The sequence below is a fragment of the Mesocricetus auratus genome, unplaced genomic scaffold (assembly GCF_017639785.1).
Source record: "Mesocricetus auratus isolate SY011 unplaced genomic scaffold, BCM_Maur_2.0 Super-Scaffold_100018, whole genome shotgun sequence".
Classification (NCBI taxonomy): domain Eukaryota; kingdom Metazoa; phylum Chordata; class Mammalia; order Rodentia; family Cricetidae; genus Mesocricetus; species Mesocricetus auratus.
This window is the reverse complement of record NW_024429199.1, coordinates 46408285-46422307: the sequence shown is the minus strand read 5'-3', so window position 1 is coordinate 46422307 and position 14023 is coordinate 46408285. Positions and strand designations below refer to the sequence as shown.

The window sequence follows — 14023 nt, the reverse complement described above, 5'->3', positions numbered from 1 at the left end:
ATTCTTACGTGGGTTTCATAAACATTAGCATTTACAAACAACTTCCAGTTGCCACTGAAGAAGGGTGTTAGGAGAAGCGGCGACGGTTGCAAGGCCATGCCCACAGCCCCTCAGCATGCAAGCAGAGGACTTGGCTATGGGCATGGCTCTCCAGATTTGAAACGCTCTTCTACAAATGTCCTTGGCTGCTGGTGGGAGGCCAATGGCACTAGGCTGGCATCTGGTGTGTGACTACTGGTGACTACTCGAAGACTTAGCATGCATACACCCATATTTTCAGAACAGTCACCCAACAGCAGAAATGCCTGGAAAAAATGTGTCTGCAAGTATTCCCAGGGGTGAGGTCTGTCTAGGTCTTGCATGGGTTTTAAACTGTCCTTTCGTGCACAAATGAAAACATGTGAATAGGTTTTAAATAATCACACTAACTTCTAAGGCAATCATAATTTTATTATGTGGGAGTTTAGCTTCAGCTTAGCTGCAGAATGTATTAATGAATCATGCGCAAAAAAAATTGTCAAACATATTGTTACTTAACCCGTGTGTTGAGGCTCAGAGCCCTTTTAAAATTCATGCATTTCTTAGGAAGGCATGTTTTTTCATAGTTGAAATGAATGTAGAACATCCCTCCTTCCCTCTACAATGACTCCATGTTTTAAGTGCATGTCTTTAAAACCGCATCAGGAAACAGCAGAATGAAAGACTAAGGGCAGAGACTCACATTCAGACCTCGGTGCTAGGCAACCTAGGAAGAGGGCCATATCAATGACCTCATGTAATCTACTCTTAGGAGCCGTATAAGGCGGGACGTGCACCCATTTTACAGATGATCAATTTTTCAAGTTTTTTTTTCCATATACAAGTGTGGTGTCCATTACAAAGGGTATGCATGCCTGAATGTGTGTACACGCACGTGGTTGCCTGAGGTTGACATGAGCTTCCTTCATCTCTACCTTCCATATTGAAGCAGGGTATCTCTGTGGAAACCAGATCTGGGTATTATAGCTAGCCAGCCTGTTCCAGGGATCCATATCCACCTCCCAGATGCTGGGGTTGAAAGTAAGCCACCATACTCACCTGGCATTTATATATACTCGGGCGTCAGGGATTAGAATTCTGGTCCTCACACCTGTGTGGCAATCACTGTACTCACTAAGCCATATTCCCAGCCTCTGAAAGGCTTGAATCTGCCGTTGCATGTCCAGAATCACCAGTTAACACAGACTAACACTTCTATAGACAAATCAGGATTCTTAAAGTATCCAAGTAACTTATGCAACATTGTAAATGTGTAGGTGTCTAACTGCAAGTTCTGAATGGTTGACAAGTACTTTCTTACCTCTTCAAAAACAGTTTTGTACCAGCATACTCAAGGCTCCAGGTTCCATGCCCGGCACAGCAAACAATAAATATATGAACTTTAAAATTATATCTTTACTTGGTAGCCTTATAACCTCAGCCCTGCAGTTAGAAGGGGAAACAGCTGCTACTGGACAAGGACTGCCTCTTCTTTCTATAGCACCATGGCTAAAACACTGCTCCATCAGTTTTCATCTCTAGACAGAACTGGGGGGTAAACAGTTGGTGTGGTTGTCAACGTGGCAGGCTCTAGATCTCTGACGTGCGTGAGGGACTTTCTACATTAGGCTAATTGAGACTGCACCCTCTGAGTGCCAGCAGCATCGCTTCAAGGTCTGGGGTGCTGGACGGTATTAAGAGGAAAGGGCCGGGCAGCAGCACTGACTCCTGTTTCAGACTGGGGCCTGAAAGTGACCAGCTGCTTCATGGTCCTGCTGCCAACTTCCCAACCATGCTGGGCCGGACCCTGAAACAGCAGCCACAATAAACTTTCCCTCAGCTTGCATGGTCAAGAGTTCTGCTGGCTGCCATCAGCTCCTGGTTAACCTAAACTCCGATGGCCATCATACAAACCCCTCAATTCCTTGAAAGCATAGGGCTGAGGGGGTGTTGTTAGCCCTTAAAAACCCATATTACCAAAAAGTACCAAGCAGGACAGACACATGGACACTCATGGATGGACTCAAGGATGGAACTCGAAAGGCAGTCCTCACTTCTTTCGTTAAGTTCAAAGGAGAAAAACAAAGTCCCTCCCTCACAGGGAAGATAGGCAGCCCTTCTCCAAGGCCCTACAACCATTTTCTGATGAACTAGAACTGTTTGAGAGCAGGTTAGCAATGTCTGTGCCATGGTCCTTGCAGCTGCTGTCTGGCACCTCTTGTTCAGGGTACGCTTCCAGCCCATGCTGTTCACATTTAGCCATTGGAATACTTTAGTAATGGCTTCTAACACAAAGTCAGAGTCAACTGATTTTAGTTGTTGCAAAAACAGTCAGAGGACTCTCTCACTTGGAGCCCAACATCTGAACATACTCAGTAGTGAACTTCTGAGCAGTTTTATCACTCCAAATTAGTCATGATTTTCACAATTTTGTATTAGTGAATGAAACATTCATTAGCGTGTCCTTACAATCATTGCTATAAATGACTGCTGGGTCACAACACCTTACCGAGAGCTGCAGGCTGGGGCTCCATCGACTAGTGTCATGTTTCAGCTACAACCTGAGTTACGTGGACTACTCAGTTTGGACAAGGTGTGGACACAAGAGCTTTGCCAGTGCAGAAGCGGGCCTGGTGTTCCCTGGTAGGAACTTCAGCATAAGCAAGTAGCTCTTTAACCAGCAGGTAATGTACAGAATAATGACTGAGGATGAGGCCTCCACTGACCAAGAGTCCGTAAGAGGCATGCCCCTTTGAGAACAGAAAGTGAAACTTAAAAAACCATTGCATTCCTTTTCCCCATGCAATGCTGCTTGTATTACAAATTGAGAGCAATGTGGGAGTAGTATCTCACTTTAAGCCATTAAAACTTACCGATGGCAGGCCACTTTTTCTTAGTTTTTTTTTCCTCCCTCTTTTGAAAATGACTGTCCTGATTGTAATTAAAATCTAAGAGCTAACTACTAATTCTATGGAGATCAGACTGTTTGACTGGCTGATCTAGTTTTCTTTTTATGACACTAACTTTTATGTGTGTGTGCATGCCACAGCACGTGTGTAGAGATCAAAGGACAGCTTTTGGGGGGGGATCAAGTATTCTTCTACCATTTGAGTTTAAGGCTTGGTGAACTCCTTTAACTACTGAGTTACCTATCGGCTAGAGAGGCCAACTGAAATCTTAGCTGCAGATCTTTCATGTTACACTTCACCCACTAACTTCAAGTTTTACCTTTTCCTACTGAAATCCTGAAAGTTACTTACATTTTTGGATGCCTGCTTGCAATGTGTTTATACTCTTTCCACTAACCTGTTTTCACCTAGAATTCTACAGTACAAAACTTTTCAAACATGTTTCAAGCATAGCCAAGGCGCTGAGGTCATTACCAACATCCTTTACATAAGTTTGAAATGAATGACCCTGAAAACTCCAGGATTAGCTCTGTGCTTCGAGAAAACTCATGAATGCTTTCCTCGCTTTGTCCCCATTCAGCTCAACCCATAACTTTCTCATCACTATCCAATCAACCACTATGCAAGCAGGGCATAAAACAGAGCCATACATTTCTACTCCAAGAGATGCCGACACACCTAGATGAAATCAGTCTATCCATGGTTTTGTAACCAGACTAGTTGGTATTTAAAAAGCAGAAATCCCCACATGCCACCCAGCTAATATGATCTTCACTGTAAGACATGAACAATATTGTATGAATGACAGTGTCTTTCAAGACAGGGTTTCTCTGTATTGTTTTGGAGGCTGTCCTGGAACTCGCTTTGTAGACAGACCAGTGTAACCTCGAACTCACAGAAATCCGCCTGCCTCTGCCTCCCGAGTGCTGGGATTAAAGGTGTGCGGCACCAACACCTGGCATGACAGTGTTTTTTAAATACTTTATTGTATTTCTGGTATATGTGAGTTGTGCACGCCACTGCACATATATTGAGGTTAGAAGACAGAGTCTGGTTCTCTCCGTCTATCATGCGTTGCAGGGATCAAATCCAGGTGGTCAGGGTAGCAGGGCAAGCATGTTACCTCCTGAAATACTTCCCAGTAGTAAGATTCTCAACCAACTCACAGATCATGTTCATTTGATTTTTTTTCATAAGGAAGACATTAAGATCTGTATGGCATGACTCAAAATTTTGAGAAGGAATCATATTTCTGGACCTGGGCAGATAATGCAAACAGCCTTTGTGAGACTCTAGGTGGCAGCAGGGTTAACAAAGATGTTTTTTGAGACAAGGAAAACATTTGGCTTACAACTATTGTGAGAATATGACCTTTGAAAAGAATATTTGGGGAAGAATCTAATCTTTATACATCTGCTAAATCATCAAAAGATCAGGTCTGCCAGTCTGTATACCTGGTTCCATGGCTGCCAGCTGGCTGCCTTTGGAGGTGTATGAAAAGCATACCCTCTCAGTGATTAAGCAGATAGAAGGCAAAGGAACTTACTTACACAAGCATAACGAGAAAAACTGGCTACCTTGATGTACAGACTTGTCAAAAGGAAACTTTTAATGGTATTAAGCTACTGGGAGAAATCTTAGCAGCTCTTCCCCTTTGTTCAAGATACCAAGTCCTTTTCACGTAACAGATGAGACTAAGATTTTATAAGCAATGTTTTTTGCTTATAGTGCTAGGTATGCATGCTAAGTTAGCAACCCTACCAACTGAGCTACATCCTTAGCCCTCTTCAAAGAAATTCCTGCATTTAGAAAACTACCTAAACACTGTACCAATGTTTCTAAAGATGCATGGTGTTTTGGATGCACAGAACAGCCTAGGAGCACATAGTAATTCATCAATTTCCATCTTTAAGACGGTGATCTGTTAAGAACTAGAATTCTAGAATGTGAGATTCTTGAATTATTTCTAAGCAGTGTTTAAAGGATCAATAAAAACTTGGATGTGCTCTTTATTTTGGTATTTCTGTGTGTATGGGGGAGGGGATGGACAGCCACACTTTCAGGTCACTTTGGCTTGAGAAGATGCAGCACATGCATGCTGTCCAGGTTTTATTCTACCTTGTGTACAGTTTTCCATTCATGTGCGATTTGAGAACTCTTCTGCACATATATATACATACATGTACATCTAGTCACATATATATGAATACATATACATACACAATTTCCACAAGTTCAAGAATTGTATACACACCAATGTACTATAACCCACAATAGATACATTTGGTTCAAACTTTTTAATAACAGAACCTTTAGAGATATATAATGTTTACCCTGGCGGCTTGCCAGTGTCTCTCCGGAGGGGCAGCAAGCTTCAAGTAATATGACATGCACTTTATCCAGCACCAGTCACCGACATCTACCTAGCATGGATTAGCTGCTGCTCCTCCTCTGCCAAACCCTGGCAGTTAGTACTGCAGAAACAGAGAGAGGAGTGTGTTGTGTTTCAGGTTAACTAGTTTGATTCAGCATTGAGCACCAGCTACAGATACTTTTCCCCCAAGTCTCTTCAAAATAAAGACAACTCATTTAGGTATTAAATGTACCATGGACACTTCTAAAATGATACTGTCCATAAAATGGGTTAAGCTATTAGTCCCACTTTAAAGGTACTAAGTGCTTTGTGACAATATATAATATCCTATACACTTAAAAATGTGGGAGACTAAGAAGCTTTCAGAGAATAAATTTAGCTTAATTAATGGAAAATTTGGTAACATTCTCCATTCTACTAAGAGAGAAATCACAGGCTGAGAATGCTGTATCAATTAGCTGTCATCAAGGAATAGACAGGCATCCCATTCCAGACACACAAACAATCACACACACACAATCAGACCCTTTACAGCAAACACTCCTCTTATGTGCACACAAACATCACTTTTTTTTATGGACAAGGTACTTAAACAACTCCCTTGAAGATACTATACTACAATAATGTGCATATAATTTTTGCATCTGGTTTTCTTAGATATTTTGCCTAAAGAAAAATGCTTTACTAAGTATATTATTATCAACAGCCTTTTGAATGAAAAAACAGGTAACCATTTCATCAAACAGAATCAACTAGTAAGAATTTTTTTCGCACACAAGGTAATTATGAATCTGTGACACAACAATACACTTGAGTATTAAAGAAGTTATACTTAGAGGTCCCTCTACACAGAGCATACCCAAGTGAAACATGGGACAGTGAAATAATCCTACGTGTATCTGTGCTAGAAATTAACCACAGTGTTAGACTACAATGCTCATCCCCTGCTGCACTCCTTGTGTAACCAAGTAGGCTGTTCTGATGGGAAGGCTATCTGAGAAGAGATCTATACCACACTGATGGGCAGGGGCGGTGAGGGATGGACAAGACTGGGCTGTACTACCTAGAGAAGCAGACCGGCTTTAATGGCTAAAAACACAGGGAAAGTATCAACTGACTCTTAGCTTTACACTGACTGAAAGTGACCTGTGTGTAGACATTAAGACAAAGGATCCAACAACGAATCAGACTGGTTTCTCAAGGTGCATATTTACAATAAATCCTGACTACGCTGTCAGAAGTGACGGTTTGGAGCAAGAAAAATAAAATGTGGGATTAGTGGTGCAGATGCTGAAAGGCCAGCGGCATGACGACGAGAACAACTCCAACAGATGCTGCTTTGTTCCCATTCCAACTACGCCTCCCTCCCAGGTAAAAGGCTGGAACACCCAAAAGCTTTTAGCAGCAGTGTGCACAGCTGTCAGCTGACAAACAACACAGAAAACACGTCACACTATGTTATCTGTGGTCAAGTTCTTCGGTGTTAGTCCAGGAACTCGAGACTTTATTTATCTTTGTTTATTTTCATTAAACACGTAAAGGTTAATAAACAGACATAGTCCAGAGTTAGTAGGTTGGTATTATAACATTTATTAAAATAATGCTATGGGTTAATAGAAACAGCAAAGAACCAAAGAATTAAAATGCAAGCTATGTAAAATCCCAACTAAAACCCAGAAGTGTCTAATGTATTCATTCATCAGCTAACTAAAAGCCCAAGAAAGACAAGACACCTGATATAATAAAGTACTGCAAAACAATTGGCAATTTTCAGTTATCAAAATTGTGGATTTTGCATTTTGTATCCTTTTCTCAATCAAGAAAAAATTCTTTTGAATGTTATATAACATACATATAAAACAAGATAGAAAAATACATTATAAACTTGTAACAATGGCTGTAAATACATTATCTTACATGTTTCTCATAGGCAATAGGTTGGTTATGGTACATACATAGCATGAAACTACTAAGATAATAAAGAATAGACAAAAAATACATGTCAGCTGTATGGTAACATACCAGCGACACTCCCATCTACCCACGCTAAAAAATTACATAATACTGTCAGGAAAAAAGTCTTAAAAACTACATACTTTAATAAGAAAAGAATTCAATAGTGATAATACTGAGAACAAAGGCATTCAGAGATTCCAAAAGTCATGCTTTTTCAGTTGACTCAAAACACTGCCAACTAAGTTTTCAAAAGTTTGTTCAGAGCCAGCATTACTCATAAACGTCACACGTCTATTGTTTTACACATTTGTGTTCTTCCCCATGAAAGACCTTTGATAAACACCTAAAATGTCCAGGTATAACACAGCTGAGATGAGCCTGGATCAAATACTGGTACTGTGTTTTGTTTTTGTTTTTTTAACTATCACCTCAAGTGTTCTGAGTGTTGCAAATTTATTCAACCAACCAAACAAAATAAAAATCAAAATGGCACAGCATATATTGTAAATAAATCAAAATCACCACGTGTGTAACAGAAAGACAAAGTAGTGGGACATTAAATCAAAGCTGGCTGAGTACAAAACAAGGACTGTCTATTGCATAGTAAATAAACTGAAAATGGTTCCAAGTGAGATACAGTAATGGCGAGGTCACCATGAAGGTGCCTGAGGAGCTTCCTGCTGACCTTGACTGTGAAGCCATGAAGGTATGGAAGGGGGCATGAGTTGATGAGCCAGGAATCCACTATCACTTGACATTTGCCACATCTGGTACTGAGCAGTTAATGATTCATCAACTCAAGTATTTAGATGCGGGCTTTGCATACAAACTGCTCACTACAAAACTGCTTCAACTTTGTGAGAAACTGAAGATAAAAAGAAGTGTAGCTGAGTGTTTATATGCACTGGGATGTTAGCTTTCCGCATTCCTTTAAAGTTAAAAAGGGGGGCAAAAAGGGATGTTTAGGAGCAGTTACTAAAGCCAGTAGAGAGGGACTGCACAAGGTATTTGGTATGACATGAAGTCTGATTAAATTAGGACTATATAACACTTTTTTCCACACAAAAAAAATTTCAAAGATTTGTTTTTGTGAAAAAAGCTTTGTTAGGCATATACAATCATCTCCAATCACTTAGAAAAAAATCCAATATATCCCTCTTCTCTAAATAAAATAAAGCTCTAATTTAATTTTGTCTGTAAACTGATGTTCAGATCTCACATAATTTTTTTCTAACCTCAGAATCCTCTGGGCTAACACTGAAATCGGTAATAACCAAAACTACTCAATTATGATTTGTAAAAGAATTACATTTTAAAATTTACCAGTCAGACATTAGAAAAGCTATCACATTTTTTTCACAGTATCAGATTTGGCAAACTGACATCAAGATATCGTGACACAAATCATATAATGTAGACCATCAACTCATCGGTTTCCCCTCTGAGGGAGGAGCTGATCTTGCAGGACACTTGACTAAATGACCATGAAGGAAAATAAGGCACTTTCTTTTTCTTTAGACTTATCCCAATACTTAAAAAATAAAAAACAAGACAAAAAGGCTCTTTTGGTCTTTTGTTTCTTGACAACCACCAGAAAAAATCATTTAATGAAATAAAGGGTTTCTTTGTTCTTTTTCTTTTTTATAACACTTGAAAGTATAAAATGCTACATTTCCAAAAATATATATATATATTTTCTGCACCAGCACCCTTGTATAGTAAAAGTATCTACTTTTTGTTCATTTGTTTCAATGCACTACTCTTTATCTACAATTTCATTACATGTATACAGAAAATAGGCAAGCATGGCTTTTACATCCTTAAAGATATTTTCTATACAGGGAGGTTTAAAAAATATTTGAACAGTTTGCCCAGTAATGTGACACATAATGCATGTACCTTGTATAATTTTAAGGTAGCATAAAATAAAGATTTGGAAATTTTAACTCAGATACTCAACTTTTTAAAAATAGTGTTGCAGTTTTGCTCTTTGCATTAGTTTTCAAAAGTCCTTATTAAGTTTTTCTCTCATGGCACACTTTGTTCTAATACTTCAAATTTTGGCAGGCAATATAAAAAAGGCTGCAATTTCTGCCCTTTGAGGGCACTGTAGTGACCAAACAAACAGCATGTCAAATTTTGAATACTTTTGAAGTCACTTCACCAATGACATCCCTGACCGAAGGTTCATGCATGATGCATTGTCACACAGTACATTCAGAGAGAGCTTTGACGTCGCTATGAGAAGAAAAAGATTCCTACAAGTCTCTCACAGTAACTGCCTCTGTCATTGAGTAGTTAGGGCCATCTGTCTCCCCTTCTCGAGAGGCCTTCTTACCGTTCGCTTGGGGTGGGGCATTGAATGATGGTCAGTGCTGTGGGATGAATCGGGCCTTATTGCTTTACTACTATTCAGTGCAGGTTCTAGAACCACTTTCACCCAAACGGGGGGAAAAGCTGAGTTGGAGGACAATTTCTTTGTCTTTTGTTTGGTTAGATGGTAAGACGAACGGACAAGTGCCTCAGCTCGCTGCACTGACGACAGGCAAGCAAAGGCGATTACCAGTTAACTGATCAGCAGGCAGGCATGGTCAGGTCATCATTGGGTGAAGAGTTCAGAGGTCAGAAGGTCATAGGTTAGTTGCCGGTGGCGGCTGGGTGGTTAGAAACAAAAAAAAAAACCAAAAAAACAAAACAAAAAAACAAAACAAAACAAAAAAAAAAAACAAAAAAAGAAAAGAAAAGATAGAGAAGAGATTAGTTTCAGCTAGTGACGGCTTAATGACAACATGAAAAACTAATCACAACTAATAAAAAAAGCATGTTGAATTCTGACAAACTGATTGACACCATCTACAGAATACAATAAAAATCATGACAATTTCATATCATGATTTGAACAAATAAGAAGAGCCCACTCCCACAAAAAAAATTTGAAAACAACCCAACTTGTTAACAGAAAAAATAGAAATAAAATACAGCTATCAACTAATAGTTAGTAGCAGTCAATGAAGGAAACTGGAAAACAATGATGAATAGGTTTGGTATAAAGAACTTTGAACAGTCAGTGCAGTTATGAGTATCTGACTGCTATTAAGCATTAGTATTCTCTCAGATGCAAGCAATAAAGCAACTATTAATGATGGATGTGATTATTAATAACTGATGATTAACAGAAATGAATCTAAAGAAATTTAATAAATTACTAAGAAAAATTTGGTTCAACATAAACTCTGGGCCAAACAAGGTTTCTTTTGTTCAATAAATGTTTATTGCTTTTTCAATTATTCTATTTACAAACAACATGGAATTTCTTGGCCTCATGATACAAAGCAATACTGTAGTCTAGCAGTGTAGGCAACATCATGGGAACCAGAAAAAGGCCAGGCCTCATGCCCCAGCCAACACTTTCCAGTTGAAAATACTAATTTACACATATAGAACACTTATAAAATGCAGTTGCATGTAAACACTGTAAAATCCTGCCATTTAAAACTCTATCCTCAAAGAACTCTAAGTACATAAAAATAGAAGAAATTTCTAACTGACACCAATAAGGCATTTAAACTACAAACAGCTTTCTTTATTCAATTTCAAAGCTAATACTCTGCAAATACAATAAAATCTGACATTTCATATACATTCCTGCTTTATATTTTTATATTTTAAAAGAAGCCACCTGTAAATACTATTTTCTTTTGCAAAGTAACAAAAAGAACAAAAAATTTAAAAAATTACAGTAAAACATAAAGTAGTTCTCAAGTGGAAAAGTTATCACTCCAAATGTCCTTGAGTAGCTCCTTCCTTAGTCAACCTGTCACATTCTACTTCACCAAACTTGGTCCACTTAACAGTAGTATGATTTTTAAGACTCATTCAACAGCTTAATTATTTCTCCTATATTCTGAGGTTTGACAGAATTTTCTGTACTGATGCCATTGTGACAAAGGCAGGAGAGATGTGAATGAAAGATTCTCAGTGCAAAGTTAAAGTCTATGCCACTTCATAAATCAAACCTAGCAGGTGTAATGTTCACAGGGTTTAAATGTTCTATATAGTAGACTCATTTACCTTTGTATGACAAAAATTTTTCTATACTTTATTAGGACAGCTTATAAATACTACAAAAATATTGTATCTTCAATACAATCAAATTTTCCCTGAATTTTTTAAAAAGGAAATGGAATTTTATTTAAAATTTTAAAATAAAAATGCTGCTCTCCAAAATTTAATTTGTGTAAGTAACAGTTTTTATCAAATCATTAATTGGATAATTTATGATTATGTTTGAGTGTGGAATATTTAACAAAGCAAATGATCATATCCAGTATATCTAGAATACATCCTCTGCTATGTCCTGGCCTCCTACAGTACACACAGGTATGTCAACTGTGCAAAATCACTTACAGTTCATTACAACTATAAGGTCAGTTGGTCTTTAAGTTTCAAAATGATTTTGAACTAAAAATGGAAGTGGGTTTGTTTTCAGTAAGCAACCACTCTAAATGCTCACACATAGTTACAAGGTTGCATCTCCTTGGACTGTGTCCTTACATCAAATGAATGCTAATAATAATCTTCTCTTTAAAATATTTTTTAAATAAAGAAAATAGAGAAAACAGTAGTATCCTAAAATAATGTAAGTCAAGGACTTAGGTCATCTCCTTCAGACCCAGTGAGTACATGTGGTGATAGTGAGCACAAGCGATCTAGTTCTGAAAAAACAGGGAGGAAGGAAGGGAAAGGGTACTTCGGTTTGCTGACATTGCATTTCAAACACAAATGTAACTAATCAAAATAAACACAGCTACAGATGAGCCATGTATGGAATGTGTTGTCATTTTCCAAACATAGTAAGATCTTGGTCTACTACTTTTAACTATCTGAAGGCTCTGGAGTACAAAGTGAGAAAGGGTTATTGTGTTAACAAAATTATAGAAATCTCTTAAGAGAAACATGGGGAAAGAAAATCTAAGAAGAAAAATTACTTCAAAATCAAAACACTCTGTAAGAGAATTACTTTAGACTTTAGCAGTATGAAACAGTTCAATTACTTATAAGACTGCCCACACCTAAAGTGACCTTCCCCCATCTCACTTTCTTATCTCTAGGTGACTGACAGAATGGCTGATATGCTCACACTTGGCACAATTGCATGAGTTATTATCATTATGGATGTTCCCCCAGACAAGGATCTAATATGCTTAATAGCCACTACAGAAAAATGTATATGTTACCTAAAATTTTCAGAACTCTTTCAGTATATATGATATTAAATAAATATCATCAATGTCTTTGGAAAGGCATTTTATTTCTAATACACAAAACAATTGTGTCCAGTATTTATGATGGGTATTCAAGGGTAACCATGTCAAGTGAGCTAGGTCCTTTTCTACTATGCTTGGGATTCCAACCTTGTAATTAAAAACAAGAACAAAACCACTGCACAAAAAAGTAAAAAACAATTCAATGTCAAAAAACCGAAACTACCATTCCTCAAATAAGCATAAATAATTTAAAAATGGGTCCAAGAGCATATATAGGGCAGAAGTTACAAATATGAAAATGAGAAAAATGAAGACTTGTTTTCCAGTCTTGGTTAGTCAAAAAGGATATCCAAACAGTCGGATCTCACATCCACAGAACACAGGAGTTTCCCTTCAGGTACTGTAGTTAGCAGCAAATGTCAGAAATCAAAGGATCCATTTTGGCAAGAAAATAGAGTAATAGGGAACTTGTTTCCTAGTTCATAAAAAGTATCCACCTACATGAAAATTATTTTCACAGTCCTGACTAATGATTTTATCTAAGTACTTGACATGTATGCCCTCATGTTTATACAGTGGCTCAATGTTTTATTATATAGAAAAATGGAAACTAAATCTTCAGTTTTCTCCAAAATTACACAAGAGCAAATTTTTTACTTCTCTCATGAAAACATAATCTGTTGTAGTACCAACCGAAATATTCAGAATTAAAGGGTAAGTTTTAGCAATAATTATTACTATAAATTGCTAAGGTAATATAAAAATTTAATAGCTCTTCAACTTGAGTAATTTGTGTTTTAACTGGGATAAATTTTAGGACATAGTAATAATAGAAGATTTAATAAATTAAAATATAAAGGGGAAGGATGAAAACCCAAACCAAAAAAAAAAAAAACAAACAAACAAAAAAAACCCCCAAAATCAAAACAAAACCAACCTTCAATCAATCAATTATTAAATTAATTTAGGGAAGGAAAAGAAATGGTATGCAGGTAAACAGTTATATTTTCCCATCAGGTGTGGTGTTGCAACCTTTATGGACACCCAGCACATTGCTTATAAACAAGAACTGCAGAACTAAACTAACCTCGGTCTGCGGTCACAATCCTTTGGTAAGGATGGACACGCATATCGTGCCTTCGAACTTTAGTAGCCACCGCACCTAGTTAAATTGCAATTACCAAGACAAAGTTAGAAAACATATATAAGGGAAACATCGACAGCAGGCTTATCAAAATGGATCTCAAATGTTCAATTACTACAAAAGCTTAAGAAACACGTTAAGGCACAGTAGTTTTAAAATTAATTGTATGTCTGTATATATGCATCTATCAACATTGCATTCCCTTCACACAGGCTGGCCTTCCACGCACTTCGTTTACAGTCCCCAAGTCACCATGTCCCGTGAGGTCTGTTAGAAGCAGATGTAGCTGACTTTACTAGTCACATATTCACTGAAGTGCCTTTCTTGCAGCAGGACGACTTAAATAATGCCACAT

The 14023-nt window shown here is 37.8% G+C and overlaps 1 protein-coding gene across 1 annotated transcript in view; it reads right to left on the bottom strand.

Annotated features, from left to right (window-relative positions):
- Window positions 1-9384: 9384 nt before the first annotated feature.
- Qki (QKI, KH domain containing RNA binding) overlaps window positions 9385-14023 on the bottom strand; it is a 106668-nt gene continuing 102029 nt past the window's right edge. Inside the window, 2 exon segments of the mRNA XM_040758183.1 lie at window positions 9385-9911; window positions 13612-13686. Of these exon segments, the coding sequence (XP_040614117.1) occupies window positions 9895-9911; window positions 13612-13686 (92 nt within the window). The 3' untranslated portion in view covers window positions 9385-9894.